Source organism: Pseudophryne corroboree, chromosome 1, assembly GCF_028390025.1.
Source record: "Pseudophryne corroboree isolate aPseCor3 chromosome 1, aPseCor3.hap2, whole genome shotgun sequence".
In the NCBI taxonomy this organism is placed as follows: Eukaryota; Metazoa; Chordata; class Amphibia; order Anura; family Myobatrachidae; genus Pseudophryne; species Pseudophryne corroboree.
In genome coordinates, this window is record NC_086444.1 from 789,311,363 (window position 1) to 789,336,521 (window position 25,159).

The following is a 25,159-nucleotide window of genomic DNA, read 5'->3' on the forward strand; positions in this document are numbered from 1 at the left end:
TCAAAGTTGTCAACTCCCGGAATGAAAATTGCTGACAGAGCTCTAACATGTCTTTCTGCCCAGAGGAGAATCCTTGTCACCTCTGCCATTGCCGCTCTGCTTTTCGTTCTGCCTTGCCTGTTTATGTATGCGACTGCTGTTACATTGTCCGACTGGATCTGCACGGGATCTTGAAGAAGATGTACCGCTTGTAGAAGGCCGTTGTAAATGGCTCTCAATTCCAGAACATTTATGTGAAGGCAGGCTTCCTGACTTGACCATCTTCCTTGGAAGCTTTCCCCCTGTGTGACATTTCCCCAGCCTCGGAGACTTGCATCCGTGGTTATTAGGACCCAGTCGTGAATCCCAAACCTGCGTCCCTCTAGTAGGTGAGAACTCTGTAGCCACCACAGAAGCCAAATCCTGGCTTTGGGGGACAGGATTATTTTCCGGTGCATGTGTAGGTGGGATCCGGACCACTTGTCCAACAGGTCCCACTGGAATACTCTGGCATGAAATCGGCCAAACTGTATGGCCTCGTAGGCCGCTACCATTTTCCCCAACAACCGAATGCATTGATGGATCGACACTCTTGTTGGTTTCAATATTTGTTACACCATTTTCTGGATTTCCAGAGCCTTTTCCACTGGAAGAAATACTCTCCATACTTCTGTGTCCAGAATCATCCCTAAAAAGGACAATCTTGTCATCGGTTCCAACTGCGACTTTGGAAAATTCATGATCCAACCGTGTTGTTGGAGTATTGACAGGGAGAGTGCGATGTTCTGCACCAACTGTTCCCTGGATCTCGCTTTTATCAGGAGATCGTCCAGATAAGGAATTATATTGACTCCTTTTTAACGAAGGAGGATCATCATCTCCACCATCACCTTGGTGAATACCCTCGGTGCCGTGGAGAGTCCGAACGGCAACGTCTGGAACTGGTAATGGCAATCCTGTACTGCGAATCTCAGATAAGCTTGGTGAGGAGGATAAATGGGAACATGCAAGTAAGCATCTTTAATGTCTACTGACACCATGAAGTTCCCCTCTTCCAGACTGGAAATCACTACCCTCAGGGATTCCATCTTGAACTTGAACCTTTTCAGGTAGAGATTCAGATTTTTCAGGTTTAAAATCGGTCTGACTGAGCCGTCCGGCTTCGGAACTACGAAGAGGCTTTAATAAAAAACCTTCTCCTTACTGTGCCAAGGGTACCAGGACAATGACCTGATCCTGACATAATTTTTGAATTGCCGTTGTTACTGCCTCTCTTCCCGGAAGAGATGCTGGCAAGGTCGATTTAAAAAATTGGCATGGGGGGACGTCTTGAAACTCTAGTTTGTACCCATGGGACACTATTTGTAAGACCCGTTGGCCAGGCCAGATTGAATCCAGATTTGGCTGAAAAGTTTCAGACGTGCTCCCACCCGAGCGGACTCCCGCAAGGGAGCCCCAGCTTTATGCTGCAGATTTGGCAGAAGCAGGGGTGGACTTCTGCTCCTGCGATCCGGGAGACGCTGCGGATTTCTTTCCTTTTTCCCTACCTGCAAAGAAGGGGGAACCTTTAGCCTTTTTGTATTAGTTGGGCTGAAAGGACTGTATGTGAGAGTGATGTGTCTTTTTCGCCGGTGTAGGAGCATAAGGCAAGAATGTCGAATTACCTGCAGTAGCCGCCGAGACTAACGCATCCAGCCCATCACCAAACAAGGCCTCACCTTTATACAGGAGAGCCTCCATATTTCTTTTGGAATCTGCATCAGCATTCCACTGGTGAATCCACAACGCCCTCCGAGCCGATACTGCCATGGTAGCGGTTCTTGATCCCAAGAGACCAATATATTTCATGGTTTCTAGTACGTACACAGCAGCGTCTTTGATATGACCTAACGTTAGGAGTATCTCGTCTCGATCTATTGTGTCAATGTCTAATGACAAGTTTTCTGACCACTTTTCAATAGCACTACTCACCCACGCACAGACAATGGTAGGCCTGAGTAGTGTCCCATTGGCCACATCAATAGATCACCTCACTCACTTGCGGTCTGTCGGCTCCTTAAGTGAAGCCATTCCAGGTGCAGGGAGAAACACCTTTTCTCTTTTATGACAGGGCCCTGTCTAAAATGCGGGGTGACTCCCACCTTTTGGAAATAGGTAAGCTGCCTGAATTCCTTTTGGGAATCTGAAATTTCTTTTCAGGTTAAATCAGACTCCCTCCAAGAGACTGTTCAACTCCTGAGGTGGAGGGAAAATTACATTACTTCTTTACTAAAGTAAACCCTCTCCTTGTGGTAAAAGAGGGGGCTTTGTAACTTCTAACACCTCCTTTACAGCTAAAACATGTTTTGAATGCTTTTTGCTAACTTAGGACCTATTCCCCTGGAATCACTAGTGTCGACACAGGAATCAGAGTCCGTGTCGGTATCAGTTTGTACTACTTGTGCAAATTTGTATATGACCCAGAGGGGTCCCTGTGGATGAAAGGCAGAACTATTAAAAATCACATCTTCAACAGATTATATTCAGTTTTCTCTATGAGATTCAGTCCAACCTCTTACTGATATGATTCACACTATCATGTAACCTTTCACCCAGTCAGGCTCTTGTTGTCATATTACACCTCTGTGTCTCTAACATGTCTCCCACAGAGGAAGAAGTCCCTGCCACAGGCATGTCACACACGTGCACAACCACACCACAGACACTCCGGGATTTATAGGGGACAGACCCACAGTAAAATCTGTCAGAGGGACACAGATAGGATTAGCCACTCCCCTCCATCCCTTTCTCCTACTGACCCTAGACCTAATTTTTACTCAGGTGGATTACTCTTCTTACAGACCTAAAATATTAAACCACCCTACATATATATAATATATATATATGTACCCTGGCCTGCACCTCTTAGGTGGATTGAATGGATGCCACAGCAGACAAGAGAAGAACGGGGAAGGACAGGTGGACAATGACATAGGGGTGTTATTCAGATCTGATCGCATGCAGGCAGTTTTTTGCAGTGCTGTGATCAGGTAGTTGCTGCCTATAGGGGGAGGGGGTAAACGCTTTGCAGGGGTGCGATTGCTTGTGCAGAGAGCTGCACAAACAAAAGTTTGTGCAGTCTCTGCACAGCTCAGGCCTTACTCAGCCGCTGCGATTATCCGGCCAGGAGCTGACGTCAGGAACCCTCCCTTGAAACGGCTGGACATGCCTGCGTTTGCCCGGACACTCCTTCAAAACGGTCAGTTGACACCCACAAACAGCCTCTTCCTGTCAATCTTCTTGCGATCACCAGTGCGATCGCTTTCCATCGCTGTCCGGCGATCACTGTCGCCAGCGGCCGTCATGCCTGCGCATTGCAGTGCATACGCATGTGCAGTTCAGACACGATCGCACCGCTGCAAAAAAAGCTAGCGTGCGATCGGGTCTGAATGACCCCCATAGTGTTGTGTGTCGCGTCATGTTGTCACACATATACAGTATGGGGACCAGACCATGGGGTTACCGGAGGAAGGGTGTGTGACTTATTAATTTTGTTGTTTTTGTTTGCCTACCTCAGCACCTGTGCTGTGTCGCGCCAGGTGTGCATTTATAGTGCTGCAGCCATGTTTGGTAATAGTGCATTCAGAAACTTGGGGCCTCTCGGGGCCCGGTACTGGTGTCCCCTTTGTCACCCCCTGACGCGGGTCTAGTAGGAAAAATATAAGTTGTAGAAAAATTTATACTTTTTAAGCAATCTAAATAATATAATAATATATTTTATATCTTTTGTTTCAGGTGATTTTGCCATCTTACTCAGTTCTGGAATGAGTATTCCCCAGGCTTTGTTCTTCAATTTTGTTTCAGCTTGCTCATGTTACATCGGCCTGATCATTGGGATTGTAGTCGGCAGCAACTTTGAACCCAGTTTTATATTTGGAATAGCTGGAGGCATGTTTCTATATATAGGACTGGCAGATATGGTAAGATACTTTAATGTCAATTCTCAGTTGCTTTGTGAACCTTTTGACATTTTTTCTAAAATCAGTGTTCCGCATCTACCTAGATTTAGCCATTTTAAAATGATACGAGGTATACAGGTTGAGTATCCCTTATCCAAAATGCTTGGGGCCAGAAGTATTTTGGATATCGGAGTTTTCCATATTTTGGAATAATTGCATACCATTATAAAACATCATGGTGATGGGACCTAAGACTAAGTACAGAATGCATTTCTGTTTCATATACACCTTATACACACAGCCTGGAGGTCATTTAATACAATATTTTTAATACCTTTGTGTATTAAACAAAGTTTGTGTACATTGAGCCATCAGAAAACAAAGGTTTCACTATCTCACTCTCACTCAAAATTCCGTATTTCGGAATATTCCGTATTTCGTAATATTTGGATATGGTATACTCAACCTGTACTTGTTTGTTATTAAAATGAAATCGGAGGGCTACTATAAATGGTGTATGGTTTACAAAGACAAATACAATACCTTTATCTTTATATAAAACCTAACTTTAGTTTTGGTGGTGTAGAACAAGTTCTGATAAAATTGAGTTTTGCTCTGCTTGAGTTGCTCTGATCTTACAAGTCCACACGCAAGACTTCAATGGTCCATTGTTGCTCATATATTTGCTGCTGCCATTTTCCTGTCAAATAGACAGTAGGTTTGTTGATACCATTGCCCTGTGAATTTGCCTTTAGCATGGACAGGTTTCAACCACTTTGCTTTGTGTTTCAAACAAGTCTGCTTAGTTGCAGAAAGGAACTCGGGACTGGATGCATTGGACGCCACATAATTTAAAACCAACCACAGAGACATTGTTTTTTCTTCTGAGTCCAATAGTTTTTTTCCCACACAGACCAGGAGATAACACAGATAACAAACAAAGATCCATGGGGGTACAAGAGACTATACTGATGCCAAAATGCAGGACTATATGGTAGCCGATGTGAAGCTTGAAGCCGTGGTGCCAAGAGCAAATGTATTTTACAGAAGCCCCCACCCTCCTCAATATTAAAATGGGTCAGGGGAGGGAGTGTAGCCATCACATAGGGGGAAGATGAAGTGAACAAAAAAAAAGCACGGGTATGTGATGGGCACAATAAAAATACTGTGAAAACTGGAATGCAAAAGTAAAGCTGCAGCACCCCACTCAAGGAGCATGTCCAGTCTCCAGTGGTGGTGTGGCCACCACCACCACCACCACCACCACCACCACCACCACTGTCTAGAGTAACCCCAGGGAGGGGTTACTCTAGACAAGAATAAACAAACAAATGGGATAGTCCTTGGAAATTAGGAAATATTTTGCAACTATGGGCCTAATTCAGAGTTGATCGCAGCAGCAAATTTGTTAGCAGTTGGGCAAAACCATGTGCACTGTAGGGGAAAGGGGGGGGGGGGGGCGTAGATGTAACATGTGCAGAGAGAGTTAGATTTGGGTGGGGTGTGATCAAACTGAAATCTAAAATGCAGTGTAAAAATAAAGCAGCCAGTATTTACCCTGCACAGAAACAAAATAACCCACCTAAATCTAACTCTCTCTGCACATGTTATATCTGACACACCTGCAGTGCACATGGGGGGTAATTCCAAGTTGATCGCAGCAGGAATTTTGTTAGCAGTTGGGCAAAACCATGTGCGCTGCAGGGGGGGGGGGGGCAGATATAACATGTGCAGAGAGAGTTAGATTTGGGTGTGGTGTGTTCAATCTGCAATCTAAATTGCAGTGTAAAAATAAAGCAGCCAGTATTTACCCTGCACAGAAACAAAATAACCCACCTAAATCTAACTCTCTCTGCACATGTTATATCTGCCTCCCCTGCAGTGCACATGGTTTTGCCCAACTGCTAACAAAATTCCTGCTGCGATCAACTTGGAATTACCCCCATGGTTTTGCCCAACTGCTAACAAATTTGCTGCTGCAATCAACTCTGAATTACCCCCTACATACAGACCCCAGCAACACTTATGTTTAAATATAAATGTATCCGATGCCCCCCAGTACCCAGTAGAGCGTGATAGTCGGCACACAGGTTAATAACGACATAAAACAGTGGCTAAATGATTGATGCTTCAATGTATTAAATATATTTTCATCAGATATGTGTATAATCATGTGGTATGAAAACATGTTTTTTTATTAACGTATTGTTTTGCTCACGGTGAAAAATATGATCCTGGTGGAACACATTTATTTTCTCTCAGTTCCCAGAAATGAATGAAATGCTCAAAGACAAAATAAAAGGAAGGAAAACAGACATGATCTATTTCGCGATTCAGAATGCTGGTTTACTCTCCGGATTTACTATCATTCTTCTAATAACCGTGTATGCAGAGGAAATCAAACTGTAATAATATGGATTCCTGTTATAACCACAATGATCCAGGATGCTACAATACAAAGACATCTTAAATATTACATAGGCCCTAACATTTTGGGCTAAATGTAATAGCCTGCGAGTTGTTGGAGGTGCGGGACTTTGAGAGTCTGCCTGATTATTATTATTATTATTATTATTATTATTTTTATTATTTTTTTTTTAAAGCGCCAATCATTTATAAAGCAAAACCAGGTTGATTTTGCTTTGGAAATGATTGGTTCTTTAAGAAAGTGGACAGACTTGTACAAAGTCCCACACCTCTGGCAACTTGCAGGCTATTACATTTCTATCTTTATTTCTTAAAAACTCATGTATTGAATGATTCTATTTGTATAATGAAAAAGACTTTGAAATCAGATTCAAGGCATGAATAACTAACTGCTGCTATTTTAAGAATAGAAATATTTATATGTTTTTCTATTGAATGCCCCAGGCATTACCTGTACAGTGTTATAGTGAGCCAAAGGTGTTGTAATATGTTATACATATATACTACTGCCAGCTACTGCCTCATCATTCCATATAATTCCATATCAAATAATGAGCTCACATCCAAATCACAATGATATATATATATAATATATAGTCTATAGATCTACACTGAAGAGGTCTATAGTCAATAGGTCGACCTAATGCATGTCGATCATTCATGATCGACCTATTGACTGTAGACTTTTTAATCTAGCTCTAATAATCCACACACATATTTTATATATATATATATATATATATATATATATATAAATGTATTTTTAAAAAATGCTGTTTGTAGCTAGGATCTTTTGATGAATGCTTTTATTTTTGTATCTTTTATTACATGTTTTGTTTGTCCAATACTATTTTTGCTGGTTGCACTTGAATGAGACAAAAATAGTGAAGGAAACAAAAAAATACCACTGGGCCTGATTCAGTGGTGGACCCAGTGCCGATATTTGCGCATTTTAGAATTTTTTTTCGTACTGTGCATTCCTCGCTATTAATTACTGCTGGTTGGTTCAGTGAGAATTTGAAGGCAGAGTGATTGACAGTCAGTGTATTAATTATGGGAGTTAACGGTGGGGGAAGTAGGGGGGTGTCAAACACATGCGTGTCGCAAACGTTTGGCTAGTGACGGACATTCTGAGCAACCACAGCTGTGGATTAGAAACGATGCTGGTGGGATTCTCTGTACAAATTCCAGCGCATGTGGCATTACCGTATTTTCACAGTACCATATAGACGCAGTTGTGATGGGATTTACGTCCTCTGAATCAGGCCCACTGTCTCTATGCATAATAATGAAAAGCTGATTCTGTATTAAGAGCATATTTTCGAAATATGAAAAACCCAGCAAACAAATTAAACTTTTTTTTAAATATATGATTTATTCAAAGGATTTTTTTTATATTTGAAATTGTAGAGAATGGCAGCCAGTGTCTATTGTTGGGATCAGGGGTGTATCTAGGGGTCTGAGTGCCCCTGGCAAAGTAAGGAACTGGCACCCCCTCCTCCCCCACCCAGGGACACAGAGGGGGGAGTTACAGATAGGCTGAGGTCAGGGACACTGAGGGAGAATTACAGGGATGATGCGGGTAGGGACAATGAGGTGGAGGGCTTACAAGGAGGCTGAGATCAGGGACACTTAGGGGCAATTACAGGGAGGGTGTGGACAGGGACACTGAGGGGGAATTACAGGAGTGGACGGGCAGGGACACTGAGGGGGGAGTCACAGGGAGGCTGAGGTCAGAAACACAGGGAGAATTACAGGGAGGGTGCAGACAGGGACACTGAGGAGGAATTACGAGGAGGGTGCGGGCAGGGACACTGAGATGGAATTACGGGGAGGGTGCAGGCAGGGAGACTGAAGGGGAATTACGAGGAGTGTGCAGGCAGGGACACTGAGGGGGAATTACGGTTAGGGTGCGGGTAGAGACACTGAGAGGGAATTACAGGAGTGTATGGGCAGGGTCACTGAGGGGGCAGTTACAGGGATGGTGCGGGCAGGGACACTGAGGGGGAATTACAAGGAGGGTGCGGACAGGGACACCGAGTGGATATATGCACACATACATACAGTTAAAAACCCCTCTCTAGGTGTGATGGCACTACATGTCCCAGCAAATCCAGTTGACAAGGTATGCTGGGTCTCAACACAGCTGGACAGGCAGTCACTGGTCTAGATACCTCTCCATACAGATCTCTTTGTAACCTGTGATCCAGACTGCCAGGATAGACCATGCAGTGCAGCTACAGTACCACAGAAAATGTACAGGTCTGCTCATGCTGCACTGCTGACTGGTGCTGATTGTAGTGGCTGGTGACAGATCGTGTGGGACCAATGAGAAGGGGAGCGGACGAGGAAGAGGAGGTGCCTCACCCCTCCCCATACCTGGAAGTGCCCCGCTCCCCGGCTATATTCACTATCATTGTGACTGTAGTCACAGAGAGTGTCAGAGTGCAATACGCTTCTGAGAGTCCGGCAGTGGATAAGCACTGCTAAGGTATGTACTCAGTGAGAACTACTATGTCATTCTACCCCCTGGCATGGGTGGCACTGCTGAGCGGCGCGACCCCCCCCCTCCACCCCTTGGCCGGCGCCTCTGGCGAGTGCCATCCTGGTCAATAGGAAGATACACCCCTGGTTGGGATCCCCTTGTATTAGATTGGACACCTAGACAAGTATTCTTAAACAAGCAACCAGGGGCTAGATGTAATAGGGAAAAAAGGACTGGTATTACAGCGCATACAAATTGGAAATAAAGAATTTATTAAAACACATAATAAATATATATATATATATATATATATATATATATATATATATATATTTATTTATTCTAGCAATTCATAACCACCGGACGGTTATTTTTAAACTCAATGGTACATTTAAAAAAAAATATAATACACAATGTAACTTATCTCTGTTTAGCAACATTTAATCTAGCAACAGATGTTACTGGGCTCACTTGATTATATCCTTTTAGAGGCTAGTAAAACAAAGTAGCACACTGAGATCTTCTTAGTGTATCCAATAACAGTCACTTTTATCCACAATGCACAATGGCAATGAATAGTTGATAGTCCAATTATCAAATACAGTCCATTTTTAGGGTAAATAAATTGTTTTGATATGTAATAGGGTGCAAGTTTATAGTGCTAGTCAAACTCGCACCGTCTTACACATTTTGAAGGTACCAGTTTGCCCCACAACTCGCAAATGTAATAGGATACGAGTTTTTAGGCTCAAACGTAACATGCATGCAACTTCTCTCAAGTTTTTGACCAACTGGAATGCGAGTTTAGAAAATAGGATTTTGGTTACCTACCGGTAAATCCTTTTCTCGTAGTCTGTAGAGGATGCTGGGGTCCACATTAGTACCATGGGGTATAGACTGGTCCACCAGGCGCCATTGGCACTTTAAGAGTTTGAGAGTGTGGGCTGGCTCCTCCCTCTATGACCCTCCTACCAGACTCAGTCTAGAAACTGTGCCCGAGGAGACTGACATCTTCGAGAGAAGGATTATACACAGATAGTGGTGAGATTCATACCAGCTCACACATACAAGGCACGTCAAGCTAACGTAGCTTGAACACTCAACAACCGCTGAAACATTACTTACCAAGTAACAATGCAGTACACAACTAAAACTAAGTTGTACTGAACCAAATAACATTTGCAGGAAAACGAAGCGCTGGGCGAGTGCCCAGCATCCTCTACGGACTACGAGAAAAGGATTTACCGGTAGGTAACCAAAATCCGATTTTATCTTACATCCTAGAGGATGCTGGGGTCCACATTAGTACCATGGGGATGTACCAAAGCTCCCAGAACGGGAGGGAGAGCGTGGAGGCTCCTGCAGAACTGACTGACTGAACTTCAGATCATCAGAGGCCAAAGTATCGAACTTGTAAAACTTTGCAAACGTGTTTGACCCAGACCACGTTGCAGCTCGACAAAGTTGCACTGCCGAGACACCCCGGGCAGCCGCCCAGGTAGACCCCACCTTACGAGTAGAGTGGGCCTTAACAGATTTTGGACACGGCAGCCCTGCCGTAGAATAAGCGTGCTGGATAGTGAACCAAGTCCTGTGAGAAATAGTCTGCTTAGAAGCAGGACACTCAATTTTCTTGGGATCATATAGGACAAACAGAGAGTCCGACTTTCTGTGACTAGAAGTTCTCTTCACATATATCTTCAGAGCCCTCACAACATCCAAGGACTTTTAAGTAATTAAGGAGTCAGTAGCCACTGGCACTACAATAGGTTGGTTGATATGAAATGCCGACACAACCTTCGGAAGAAACTGCTGACATGTCCGGAGCTCAGCTCTATCTTCGTGGAAGATCAAGTAAGGGCTTTTACAGGATAAAGCCCCCAATTCGTACACGTGTCTAGCAGAAGCTAAGGCCAACAACGTGACCGCCTTTCATGTAAGAAATTTGACCTCAACCTCCTGTAGAGGCTCAAACCTATCCGACTGGAGGAACTGCAACACCACGTTAAGGTCCCAAGGTGCCGTAGGCGGTACAAAGGGAGGTTGGATGTGCAGAACTCCCTTCAAAAAAGTCTGAACCTCAGGGAAGGCAGACAATTGTTTCTGAAAGAAAATGGATAGGGCCGAAATTTGGACCTTCACAGATCCTAACCTCAGGCCCATATCCACACCTGCTTGCAGGAAGAGGAGAAAACGTCCGAGTTGAAACTCCACCGTAGGAAACTTCTTGGATTCACACCAAGGGAAATATTTCTTCCAAATACGATGGTAATGTTTAGACGGTACCCCTTTCCTAGCTTGGATGAGGGTAGGAATGACATTCTTCGGAATGCCCTTCCGAGCAAGTATCAGACGCTCAACTTTCATGCCGTTAAACGTAGCCGCGGTAAGCCTTGATAGGCAAACGGCCCCTGCTGCAGCAGGTTCTCCCGAAGAGGACGAGGCCTCGGTTCTTCTTGCAGTAGATTCAGAAGGTCCGCGTACCAACCCCTTCTTGGCCAATCTGGGGCAATGAGGATCGCTTGAACCCCTGTTCTCCTTATGAGCTTTAGGATTCTTGGGATGAGTGGTAGTGGTGGAAGCACATACACCGACTGGAAACCCACGGAGACACCAGGGCGTCCACTTCCTGTGGGTCCCTCGACCTGGAACAATAACGCCAAAGCTTCTTGTTGAGAAGAGAGGCCGTCATGTCTATTTGGGGTAATCCCTAAAGGTCTGTTAAGTCCTTGAACACCTCCGGATGGAGACCCCACTCCCCTGGATGGAGATCGTGTCTGCTGAGGAAGTCTGCTTCCCAGTTGTCTACTCCCGGAATGAAGATGGCTGACAGCGCCAACGCGTGCTTTTCTGTCCAGAGGAGTATTCTTGCCACCTCTGACATTGCCGCTCTGCTCTTCGTTCTGCCCTGTCGGTTTATGTAAGCCAATGTTGTTACATTGTCCGACTGCACTTGAATGGCCCGATTTTTTAGAGGAGGGGCCGCCTGAAGCAGGCCGTTGTAGACGGCTCTTAGTTCCAGGATGTTGATGGACAGGCCGGATTCCAGGCTACACCACTGTCCTTGGAAGGTTACTCCTTGAGTGAGTGCTCCCCAGCCCGCAGAAGGCTCGCATCCGTGGTTAGAAGGACCCATTCCTGAATCCCGAACCTGCGGCCCTCCAGAAGGTGAGGTAATTGCAACCACCAGAGGAGTGAAATCCTGGCCCTCGGTGACAGACGAATTCTTTGGTGCATGTGGAGATGAGAGCTCGACCACTTGTCCAGGAGATCCAGTTGGAAGGTCCGAGCGTAGAACCTCCCGTACTGGAGAGCCTCGTAAGAGGCCACCATCTTTCCCAACAGGCGAATGCATTGATGAACCGACACCCGGGCTGGAATCAGGACATCCCGGACCATAGTTTGTATCATCAACGCCTTTTCCTGCGGAAGAAACACCTTCTGCACTTCTGTGTCCAGGATCATTCCCAGAAAGGACAACCTCTGGGTTGTTTCCAAATGTGACTTTGGAAGGTTCAGAATCCAACCATGACTCTTGAGGAGGCGTGTTGTGAGAACAATGGACTGCAGCAGCTTCTCCTTGGACGATGCCTTTATCAGCAGATCGTCCAGATATGGAATGATGTTCACCCCTTGTTTGCGGAGAAGAACCATAATTTCTGCCATCACCTTGGTAAACACCCTCAGCGCTGAGGAAAGGCCGAATGGCAGGGCCTGGAACTGGAAATGACAGTCCAGCAATGCGAAATGGAGATGAGCCTGATGCGGCAGCCAGATCGGAATGTGGAGGTACGCATCCTTGATATCCAGGGATACCAGGAATTCCCCCTCTTCCAGACCTGATATCACCGCCCTGAGGGACTCCATCTTGAACTTGAACTCCTTTAGAAAGGGGTTCAGTGATTTTAGGTTCAGAATGGGCCTGACCGAACATCCGGTTTCGATACCACGAAAAGGTTCGAATAGTAACCTGTGGTTTGTAAATGAGGAGGGACTGGTACAATGACCTGTGCCTCCACCAACTTCTGGACAGCTTCCTGTAGTACAGTTCTGTATGCCAGTAGAACTGGCAACCCTGATTTGAAAAATCGGTGAGGAGGGAGATTTTGAAATTTCAGCCTGTATCCCTGGGACACAATATCTTTCACCTAGGGCTCCAGGCCAGACGTGACTGAACTGTCAGAGTCTTGCTCCCACCGACTCGCCTCCAGGCCGTGCTGTCCACCGTCATGCGGAGGACTTTGGCGTACCTGAAGCAGGCTTTTGTTCCTGAGAACCTGCAGCAGCAGGTTTCTTGGGCTCAACTTGACCTCCCCTAAAAAAGGTATTGGACGGTCTGGCCTTTCTAGGCTTGTTAGGCCGAAAGGACTGCGTTGCAGATGAAGAGAAGGATTTCTTCGGAGCAGGTGCTGCTGAGGGAAGAAACTGAGACTTACCCGCTGTAGCTGTGGATATCCATGTGTTTAGAGCTTCCCCAAAGAGAGCCTGACCTGTATAGGGTAGGGACTCCACACTTTTCCTGGATTCCGCGTCGGCCAACCACTGGCGCAGCCACAGTCCCCGACGAGCTGAAACAGACATGGAAGAGATTCCCACAGCCATGGAACCCAGGTTTTTCATGGATTCTACCATAAAACCTGCTGAATCATGTATGTTGCATAAATATAATGCAACATCATCCCTATCCATCGTATCCAAATCCTCAAGTAAGGTAGCCGACCACTTTACTATTGCTTTTGCAATCCATGCAGTAGCAATAGTGGGACGTAATATGGCCCCTGAAGCAGTGTACATTGGGGGTAATTCCAAGTTGATCGCAGCAGGAATTTTTTTTTTTTAATAAAGTAATTTTTATTCAATAGAATGGAGATAAAGTTACAGAAATTGCATAGCAATGGCATATCACATATATCAAACACATCACATCTTCACCCATATTGTAATTTCATAGCAGTGGATTAGCAGGCTGTGCCCATGATGAGATGAGTAGAGACATACATTTGTTCAAAACATTTGGGCCCTCATTCAGAGTCGTTCGCTCGGTATTTTTCATCGCATCGCAATGAAAATCCGCTTAGTACGCATGCGCAATATTCGCACTGCGACTGCGCCAAGTAATTTAACAATGAAGATAGTATTTTTACTCACGGCTTTTTCATCGCTCCGGCGATCGTAATGTGATTGACAGGAAATGGGTGTTACTGGGCGGAAACACGGCGTTTTATGGGCGTGTGGATGAAAACGCTACCGTTTCCGGAAAAAACGCAGGAGTGGCTGGAGAAACGGGGGAGTGTCTGAGCGAACGCTGGGTGTGTTTGTGACGTCAAACCAGGAACGACAAGCACTGAACTGATCGCACAGGCAGAGTAAGGTTGAAGTTACTCAGAAACTGCAAAGTAGTTTGTAATCGCAATATTGCGAATACATCGGTCGCAATTTTAAGAAGCTAAGATACACTCCCAGTAGGCGTAGGCTTAGCGTGTGTAACTCTGCTAAATTCGCCTTGCGACCGATCAACTCGGAATGAGGGCCTTGGTCTTGCAAGATCCGCAACTACTATATAAATCTCCAATAATCTTTTTTTTGTTTTTCACCCTTAACTAACCCATAAAATAAAAAGAAAAAAAAAACATAGAAAGAAGCACAGTAGGGAGGAATCAGCTAGTTCAGGATCTCTTCAGTCGTGCATGTATTTAGGCGAACACGCAGAGCTCTGCAGCCAAACATCTGAGCATATATCATTAAACATTAATTCAGTGACACAATAGCACTTCAGTGCCCACTATGATTGAGGGACTAGGTGGGAGTGGGGAGATTACAGCCATGGAGACCAAACTCTTTCAAATTTGGCTGATGCGTTTTGTTTCATATATATATTAGAGATGAGCGCCTGAAATTTTTCGGGTTTTGTGTTTTGGTTTTGGGTTCGGTTCCGCGGCCGTGTTTTGGGTTCGAACGCGTTTTGGCAAAACCTCACCGAATTTTTTTTGTCGGATTCGGGTGTGTTTTGGATTCGGGTGTTTTTTTCAAAAAACACTAAAAAACAGCTTAAATCATAGAATTTGGGGGTCATTTTGATCCCAAAGTATTATTAACCTCAAAAACCATAATTTACACTCATTTTCAGTCTATTCTGAATACCTCACACCTCACAATATTATTTTTAGTCCTAAAATTTGCACCGAGGTCGCTGTGTGAGTAAGATAAGCGACCCTAGTGGCCGACACAAACACCGGGCCCATCTAGGAGTGGCACTGCAGTGTCACGCAGGATGTCCCTTCCAAAAAACCCTCCCCAAACAGCACATGATGCAAAGAAAAAAAGAGGCGCAATGAGGTAGCTGTGTGAGTAAGATTAGCGACCCTAGTGGCCGACACAAACACCGGGCCCATCTAGGAGTGGCACTGCAGTGTCACGCAGGATGGCCCTTCCAAAAAACCCTCCCCAAACAGCACATGACGCAAAGAAAAAAAGAGGCGCAATGAGGTAGCTGTGTGAGTAAGATTAGCGACCCTAGTGGCCGACACAAACACCGGGCCCATCTAGGAGTGGCACTGCAGTGTCACGCAGGATGGCCCTTCCAAAAAACCCTCCCCAAACAGCACATGACGCAAAGAAAAAAAGAGGCGCAATGAGGTAGCTGTGTGAGTAAGATTAGCGACCCTAGTGGCCGACACAAACACCGGGCCCATCTAGGAGTGGCACTGCAGTGTCACGCAGGATGTCCCTTCCAAAAAACCCTCCCCAAACAGCACATGACGCAAAGAAAAAAAGAGGCGCAATGAGGTAGCTGTGTGAGTAAGATTAGCGACCCTAGTGGCCGACACAAACACCGGGCCCATCTAGGAGTGGCACTGCAGTGTCACGCAGGATGTCCCTTCCAAAAAACCCTCCCCAAACAGCACATGACGCAAAGAAAAAAAGAGGCGCAATGAGGTAGCTGACTGTGTGAGTAAGATTAGCGACCCTAGTGGCCGACACAAACACCGGGCCCATCTAGGAGTGGCACTGCAGTGTCACGCAGGATGTCCCTTCCAAAAAACCCTCCCCAATCAGCACATGATGCAAAGAAAAAGAAAAGAAAAAAGAGGTGCAAGATGGAATTGTCCTTGGGCCCTCCCACCCACCCTTATGTTGTATAAACAAAACAGGACATGCACACTTTAACCAACCCATCATTTCAGTGACAGGGTCTGCCACACGACTGTGACTGATATGACGGGTTGGTTTGGACCCCCCCCAAAAAAGAAGCAATTAATCTCTCCTTGCACAAACTGGCTCTACAGAGGCAAGATGTCCACCTCATCTTCACCCTCCGATATATCACCGTGTACATCCCCCTCCTCACAGATTATCAATTCGTCCCCACTGGAATCCACCATCTCAGCTCCCTGTGTACTTTGTGGAGGCAATTGCTGCTGGTCAATGTCTCCGCGGAGGAATTGATTATAATTCATTTTAATGAACATCATCTTCTCCACATTTTCTGGATGTAACCTCGTACGCCGATTGCTGACAAGGTGAGCGGCGGCACTAAACACTCTTTCGGAGTACACACTTGTGGGAGGGCAATTTAGGTAGAATAAAGCCAGTTTGTGCAAGGGCCTCCAAATTGCCTCTTTTTCCTGCCAGTATAAGTACGGACTGTGTGACGTGCCTACTTGGATGCGGTCACTCATATAATCCTCCACCATTCTATCAATGTTGAGAGAATCATATGCAGTGACAGTAGACGACATGTCCGTAATCGTTGTCAGGTCCTTCAGTCCGGACCAGATGTCAGCATCAGCAGTCGCTCCAGACTGCCCTGCATCACCGCCAGCGGGTGGGCTCGGAATTCTGAGCCTTTTCCTCGCATCCCCAGTTGCGGGAGAATGTGAAGGAGGAGATGTTGACAGGTCGCGTTCCGCTTGACTTGACAATTTTGTCACCAGCAGGTCTTTCAACCCCAGCAGACTTGTGTCTGCCGGAAAGAGAGATCCAAGGTAGGCTTTAAATCTAGGATCGAGCACGGTGGCCAAAATGTAGTGCTCTGATTTCAACAGATTGACCACCCGTGAATCCTTGTTAAGCGAATTAAGGGCTGCATCCACAAGTCCCACATGCCTAGCGGAATCGCTCCCTTTTAGCTCCTTCTTCAATGCCTCCAGCTTCTTCTGCAAAAGCCTGATGAGGGGAATGACCTGACTCAGGCTGGCAGTGTCTGAACTGACTTCACGTGTGGCAAGTTCAAAGGGCATCAGAACCTTGCACAACGTTGAAATCATTCTCCACTGCACTTGAGACAGGTGCATTCCACCTCCTATATCGTGCTCAATTGTATAGGCTTGAATGGCCTTTTGCTGCTCCTCCAACCTCTGAAGCATATAGAGGGTTGAATTCCACCTCGTTACCACTTCTTGCTTCAGATGATGGCAGGGCAGGTTCAGTAGTTTTTGGTGGTGCTCCAGTCTTCTGTACGTGGTGCCTGTACGCCGAAAGTGTCCCGCAATTCTTCTGGCCACCGACAGCATCTCTTGCACGCCCCTGTCGTTTTTTAAAAAATTCTGCACCACCAAATTCAAGGTATGTGCAAAACATGGGACGTGCTGGAATTTGCCCATATTTAATGCACACACAATATTGCTGGCGTTGTCCGATGCCACAAATCCACAGGAGAGTCCAATTGGGGTAAGCCATTCCGCGATGATCTTCCTCAGTTGCCGTAAGAGGTTTTCAGCTGTGTGCGTATTCTGGAAAGCGGTGATACAAAGCGTAGCCTGCCTAGGAAAGAGTTGGCGTTTGCGAGATGCTGCTACTGGTGCCGCCGCTGCTGTTCTTGCGGCGGGAGTCCATACATCTACCCAGTGGGCTGTCACAGTCATATAGTCCTGACCCTGCCCTGCTCCACTTGTCCACATGTCCGTGGTTAAGTGGACATTGGGTACAACTGCATTTTTTAGGACACTGGTGAGTCTTTTTCTGACGTCCGTGTACATTCTCGGTATCGCCTGCCTAGAGAAGTGGAACCTAGATGGTATTTGGTAACGGGGGCACACTGCCTCAATAAATTGTCTAGTTCCCTGTGAACTAACGGCGGATACCGGACGCACGTCTAACACCAACATAGTTGTCAAGGCCTCAGTTATCCGCTTTGCAGTAGGATGACTGCTGTGATATTTCATCTTCCTCGCAAAGGACTGTTGAACAGTCAATTGCTTACTGGAAGTAGTACAAGTGGGCTTACGACTTCCCCTCTGGGATGACCATCGACTCCCAGCGGCAACAACAGCAGCGCCAGCAGCAGTAGGCGTTACACGCAAGGATGCATCGGAGGAATCCCAGGCAGGAGAGGACTCGTCAGAATTGCCAGTGACATGGCCTGCAGGACTATTGGCATTCCTGGGGAAGGAGGAAATTGACACTGAGGGAGTTGGTGGGGTGGTTTGCGTGAGCTTGGTTACAAGAGGAAGGGATTTACTGGTCAGTGGACTGCTTCCGCTGTCACCCAAAGTTTTTGAACTTGTCACTGACTTATTATGAATGCGCTGCAGGTGACGTATAAGGGAGGATGTTCCGAGGTGGTTAACGTCCTTACCCCTACTTATTACAGCTTGACAAAGGGAACACACGGCTTGACACCTGTTGTCCGCATTTCTGGTGAAATACCTCCACACCGAAGAGCTGATTTTTTTGGTATTTTCACCTGGCATGTCAACGGCCATATTCCTCCCACGGACAACAGGTGTCTCCCCGGGTGCCTGACTTAAACAAACCACCTCACCATCAGAATCCTCCTGGTCAATTTCCTCCCCAGCGCCAGCAACACCCATATCCTCCTCATCCTGGTGTACTTCAACACTGACATCTTCAATCTGACTATCAGGAACTGGACTGCGGGTGCTCCTTCCAGCACTTGCAGGGGGCGTGCAAATGGTGGAAGGCGCATGCTCTTCACGTCCAGTGTTGGGAAGGTCAGGCATCGCAACCGACACAATTGGACTCTCCTTGTGGATTTGGGATTTCGAAGAATGCACAGTTCTTTGCTGTGCTGCTTTTGCCAGCTTGAGTCTTTTCATTTTTCTAGCGAGAGGCTGAGTGCTTCCATCCTCATGTGAAGCTGAACCACTAGCCATGAACATAGGCCAGGGCCTCAGCCGTTCCTTGCCACTCCGTGTGGTAAATGGCATATTGGCAAGTTTACGCTTCTCCTCCGACAATTTTATTTTAGGTTTTGGAGTCCTTTTTTTTCTGATATTTGGTGTTTTGGATTTGACATGCTCTGTACTATGACATTGGGCATCGGCCTTGGCAGACGACGTTGCTGGCATTTCATCGTCTCGGCCATGACTAGTGGCAGCAGCTTCAGCACGAGGTGGAAGTGGATCTTGATCTTTCCCTAATTTTGGAACCTCAACATTTTTGTTCTCCATATTTTAATAGGCACAACTAAAAGGCACCTCAGGTAAACAATGGAGATGGATACTAGTATACAATTATGGACTGCCTGCCGACTGCAGACACAGAGGTAGCCACAGCCGTGAACTACCGTACTGTACTGTGTCTGCAGCTAATATAGACTGGTTGATAAAGAGAAGATGTCTATGTAACTATGTATGTATAAAGAAGACTGAAAAAAATCCACGGTTAGGTGGTATACAATTATGGACGGACTGCCTGCCGAGTGCAGACACAGAGGTAGCCACAGCCGTGAACTACCGTACTGTGTCTGCTGCGACTGGATGATAAATGATATAAAAAATATATATATATCACTACTGCAGCCGGACAGGTATATATTATATATTATATAATGACGGACCTGCTGGACACTGTCTGTCAGCAGAATGAGTTTTATTTTTATAGAATAAAAAAAAAAAAAACACACAAGTGAAGTCACACGACGAGTGTTTAACTTTTTCAGGCAATCACAATATAAGTATACTACTAACTATACTGGTGGTCAGTGTGGTCAGGTCACTGGTCAGTCACACTGGCAGTGGCACTCCTGCAGCAAAAGTGTGCACTGTTTAATTTTAATATAATATGTACTCCTGGCTCCTGCTATAACCTATAACTGGCACTGCAGTAGTGCTCCCCAGTCTCCCCCACAATTATAAGCTGTGTGAGCTGAGCAGTCAGACAGATATATAATATATATAGATGATGCAGCACACTGGCCTGAGCCTGAGCAGTGCACACAGATATGGTATGTGACTGACTGAGTCACTGTGTGTATCGCTTTTTTCAGGCAGAGAACGGATATATTAAATAAACTGCACTGTGTGTCTGGTGGTCACTCACTATATAATATATTATGTACTCCTGGCTCCTGCTATAACCTATAACTGGCACTGCAGTAGTGCTCCCCAGTCTCCCCCACAATTATAAGCTGTGTGAGCTGAGCAGTCAGACAGATATATATAATATTATATATAGATAATAGATGATGCAGCACACTGGCCTGAGCCTGAGCAGTGCACACAGATATGGTATGTGACTGACTGAGTCACTGTGTGTATCGCTTTTTTCAGGCAGAGAACGGATATATTAAATAAACTGCACTGTGTGTCTGGTGGTCACTCACTATATAATATATTATGTACTCCTGGCTCCTGCTATAACCTATAACTGGCACTGCAGTAGTGCTCCCCAGTCTCCCCCACAATTATAAGCTGTGTGAGCTGAGCAGTCAGACAGATATATATAATATTATATATAGATAATAGATGATGCAGCACACTGGCCTGAGCCTGAGCAGTGCACACAGATATGGTATGTGACTGACTGAGTCACTGTGTGTATCGCTTTTTTCAGGCAGAGAACGGATATATTAAATAAACTGCACTGTGTGTCTGGTGGTCACTCACTATATAATATATTATGTACTCCTGGCTCCTGCTATAACCTATAACTGGCACTGCAGTAGTGCTCCCCAGTCTCCCCCACAATTATAAGCTGTGTGAGCTGAGCAGTCAGACAGATATATATAATATTATATATAGATAATAGATGATGCAGCACACTGGCCTGAGCCTGAGCAGTGCACACAGATATGGTATGTGACTGACTGAGTCACTGTGTGTATCGCTTTTTTCAGGCAGAGAACGGATATATTAAATAAACTGCACTGTGTGTCTGGTGGTCACTCACTATATAATATATTATGTACTCCTGGCTCCTGCTATAACCTATAACTGGCACTGCAGTAGTGCTCCCCAGTCTCCCCCACAATTATAAGCTGTGTGAGCTGAGCAGTCAGACAGATATATATAATATTATATATAGATAATAGATGATGCAGCACACTGGCCTGAGCCTGAGCAGTGCACACAGATATGGTATGTGACTGAGTCACTGTGTGCTGTGTATCGCTTTTTTCAGGCAGAGAACGGATTATAAAGTAAACTGCACTGTCCTCACTAGTAAACTCTCTCCACTCAGTCTCTACACTTCTACAGTAACAGTACTCCTCCTAGTCAGCTCCAGTAAATCTCTCTCAGTCTCTTATAATCTAAATGGAGAGGACGCCAGCCACGTCCTCTCCCTATCAATCTCAATGCACGTGTGAAAATGGCGGCGACGCGCGGCTCCTTATATAGAATCCGAGTCTCGCGATAGAATCCGAGCCTCGCGAGAATCCGACAGCGTCATGATGACGTTCGGGCGCGCTCGGGTTAACCGAGCAAGGCGGGAAGATCCGAGTCGCTCGGACCCGTGAAAAAAAACATGAAGTTCTGGCGGGTTCGGATTCAGAGAAACCGAACCCGCTCATCTCTAATATATATATATATATATATATATCGTTCCTTGGATATTGTATCATTAACTAGGGTCTTGAGCACAGAAACTAAAGGGCCACTAGGGGCCATCCAGAGCCTTGCAATGCAAACCTTAGCCAAGGCACATACATTGCGAGCATATAGACCCGCCGGATCAGACACTGAAGTAGAGCATCCCATTCCCAAAATACAGAATTGTGGGGTAAGCAAGCCGCCAGTCACTCCTGTACTCTCCAGAATCGACCTGACCCCCAACCAGAACACCCGCAGCCTCGGGCAGTCCCACACTAGATGCCAAAATGTTCCCACATCCCCCCCGCACTTAGGGCAGAGGCTAGACCCGCCAGTCCCAAAAGTGGCCAGTCTAGCTGGAGTCAGATATGTTCTATGTAGAATGAAGAATTGAATTTGTTGATATCTGAGAGACTTGGTAACTGTAGCAGGATATTCCAGAGCAAGGGCCCAGTCCTCCTCAGGGCCGTAACTAGGGAGGGGCTAGGGGGGCACGTGACCTGGGTGCAGAATTCTGGGGGGCGCAGAGAGACCAAGAGAACAGGTGGCAGACCCGGCAGAAGCAGCAGCAGTATATAAAACTTGGAGCTCGCGGCTGTGAGAGGCGGACCCGTAGTGGAGCTGTGACACAGACGCTGGCTTCTCCTTGGAGCAGTAGTGAAGCCGCGCCTCCCAAGTCTGCCTCTCACAGCCGCGGATGTCACTCACCGGTCCAAGCACGCGGCGATGTCCCAGCTCTCAGCAGCATGCTGACGTCACTAGCAGGCAGCCCGGCCAGAGGAGAGGAGGCGGCCAGCAGAGTCAGTGTGTGCATGCAATCTCTGCTGCGCCCTACCTCCTCTGCAAGTGACCCTTTGTGTATAGTGGCTGGTCCCTGCTCCAGGACCAGCCACCTGTGTGCTGCTGCTGCTGTTGTGAACCAGGTGGCCTGCCCCCCTTCATCCACCGAGCCCACTCCATGCTGCCCTAGTTTAAATCTAACTGGAGCTCCATAGTAGCACAGAGGTGCTAAGAATGAAAGACACATCTTACTCAAGGTAAGATGTTCTGATGTTATTGTGGGGAATGGGCGCTGTAGTGTAGTTATGTAGTGTAGTATATAGGGTATGTAGTGCAGTGCAGAGGAACATGTAGTGTAGTAATGTAGTGCAGCGTATAGGGGGTTATAGTGTAGTAATGTAGTGCAGCGTATAGGGGTTTTTAGTGTAGTAATGTAGTGCAGCGTATAGGAGGTTATAGTGTAGTAATGTAGTTCAGCGTATAGGGGGTTATAGTGTAGTAATGTAGTGCAGCGTTTAGGGGGTTATAGTGTAGTAATGTAGTGCAGTGTATAGGGGTATGTAGTGTAGTGATGTAGCGCAGTGTGGCGTATAGGCGGATGTTTAGTGATGTAATGCAGCGTACAGGGGAATGTAGTGTAGTGATGTAGTGTAATGATGCAGTGCAGCGACGTTGTGCAATGTATGGGGAAGATGCTGTTGGGGAGGCCATGTGACAGAAGTTAAGCACATCTGGGGCAAACGGGACATGTGGGGAACACGCTGCTGTGTGCCATATGACAGATGCTTAGGGCATTTGGGGCACACAGGGGGGTAATATTGTCTATTGGTATCCATTTTATTCTAAATATATGGTAATTTAGTGTGATAGTGTGTCTGTGTGTACGTGTGTGTTGAGGTGGGGGGTGCCAAATTGCAGCCTTGCCCCGGGTGCTGAAAATCCTAGTTTCGGCCCTGTCCTCCTCATTTATTAGACCCATATCCTCCTCCCATTTTCCACGGAGACGTGTCAAAGGGTCCGTATGGAGTTTGGTAAGAAGATATCCATACGCAAGGGAGACCATCTTAACTCGACCCAACGTATTCACAAAGGTCCTGATGGGAAACGGGAGGATTCGTGGGGGGGACTCAGCAAATTGGGACTGGAGGGCATGACGAAGTTGAAGGTATCTGAAAAAGTAGGAGTTGGGTAAATCAAACTCATCCTTCAGTTGCTGAAAGGACTTGAGTACACTATCTAGGTAAAGTTGGGAAATAGAAACCACAGATCTAGGGGCCCATACCTCCCGTCCCTCAATCGCATGCAATTCAGGAAGCCAGTCAGAGTACCAAAGGGGGGTATCTTGGTCCAGGTCGTCGTACCCCAAGAGGTCTCTCAGGGCCCGCCATATCTTTAAGGCCTGGAAAATAACAGGGGGAAGAAACCTAGCCATGCTCCCACTCAGCAGCACCTGCATAGGAGAGAGGTGAGGAAAGTAGCAGCGAATGAACTCACAATGTAAAGAGTCAACGCCAGAATCCTGTGCCCATACACTAATATGAGTCAGCTGAGCAGCGTAGTAATACATCTGGAAGTTAGGCATAGCCAGGCCGCCATCAGAGCGTTGCCTGGTGAGGGTATTTAACTGTATCCTAGGTCGTTTGTTAGCCCAAATCAGTGAGGATAAAACACTGTTCAGTTTCCTAAAGAATAAAGGGTAGATATACACAGGGGACTGGAGAATAATATATAAAAGTTTGGGCAGTATGATCATTTTAATGAGATTAACCCTGCCAGACACCGTCAGTGGAAACTTACACCAAGTTTTGGATTTGCACATGACCTGTTGCATGGTCGGGTCCAGGTTCAGAGGGATAAAATCAGAAGGGTCGTTAGTTATTTGGATTCCGAGATATTTAAATTGTATTGTCCAACATAATGGCAAGGAGATTTTGGGAACAGTAGGAGGGGGGCCTATGACTGGCATAATGTATGATTTAGACCAGTTGATTTGAAGACCCGAGTGAGCACCACAGTTCTCAATCACACGCAGCAGAATGGGCATTGACCTGGTGTAATCTTGCAAAAACAACAACATGTCGTCGGCATAAAGAGCTATCCTATCCTCACGTGGGCCCGTACGGATTCCCACGATATCTGGGTGCGATCTTATCAGACAGGCCAAGGGCTCGATGGCCAAGGCAAACAGTGTGGGGGATAGGGGGCAGCCCTGCCTAGTACCACGGGACAATTGAAAGGAGGGGGATACATAGCCATTTACCAAGATCCTGGCACTCGGATGTTGATACAGTAATTTAGTCCATCTGACAAAGTTGTGCCCAAAGCCCATACAAGCCATCACCTCCCATAAATAAGCCCATTCAATGCTGTCAAAGGCCTTGGCCGCGTCCAGCAAGACCACAGCCGAGTCAGAAGGGGAGTCATGGGGAAGTTGTAAAATGGTATACAATCTTCGTAGGTTAATAGACGTGGACTTCCCTGGCATGAAGCCAGTCTGGTCCGGGTGAATGAGGGAGGTGATCACTGTGTTAAGCCGTACTGCCAAAATCTTTGCCAGGATCTTAGCATCGGTGGGAATCAGGGATATCGGCCTATAGGAGTCTGGAGACCTAGGGTCTTTACCGGGCTTTGGGATCACTATTATAACTGCCTCTGACATAGAGGGGGGGAGTTCGTTATTGGCAAATATATCTAAGTATAAGGCATGGAGCCTGGGCCCGAAAAAATCAATATGAGTTTTGTATACTTCGGAGGGAATTCCGTCACACCCCGGAGCC

At 46.3% G+C, this 25,159-nt stretch overlaps 1 protein-coding gene across 1 annotated transcript in view; it reads left to right on the plus strand.

Annotated features, from left to right (window-relative positions):
* The window catches only part of SLC39A8 (solute carrier family 39 member 8), a 72,894-nt gene extending 65,210 nt beyond the window's left edge, over positions 1-7,684 (plus strand). The window contains exons 8-9 of the mRNA XM_063934954.1: positions 3,754-3,938; positions 6,180-7,684. Coding sequence (XP_063791024.1) covers positions 3,754-3,938; positions 6,180-6,326 — 332 coding nt within the window. The 3' untranslated portion in view covers positions 6,327-7,684. The remainder of the gene's footprint in view (positions 1-3,753; positions 3,939-6,179) is intronic.
* The last annotated feature ends 17,475 nt before the right edge of the window (positions 7,685-25,159 follow it).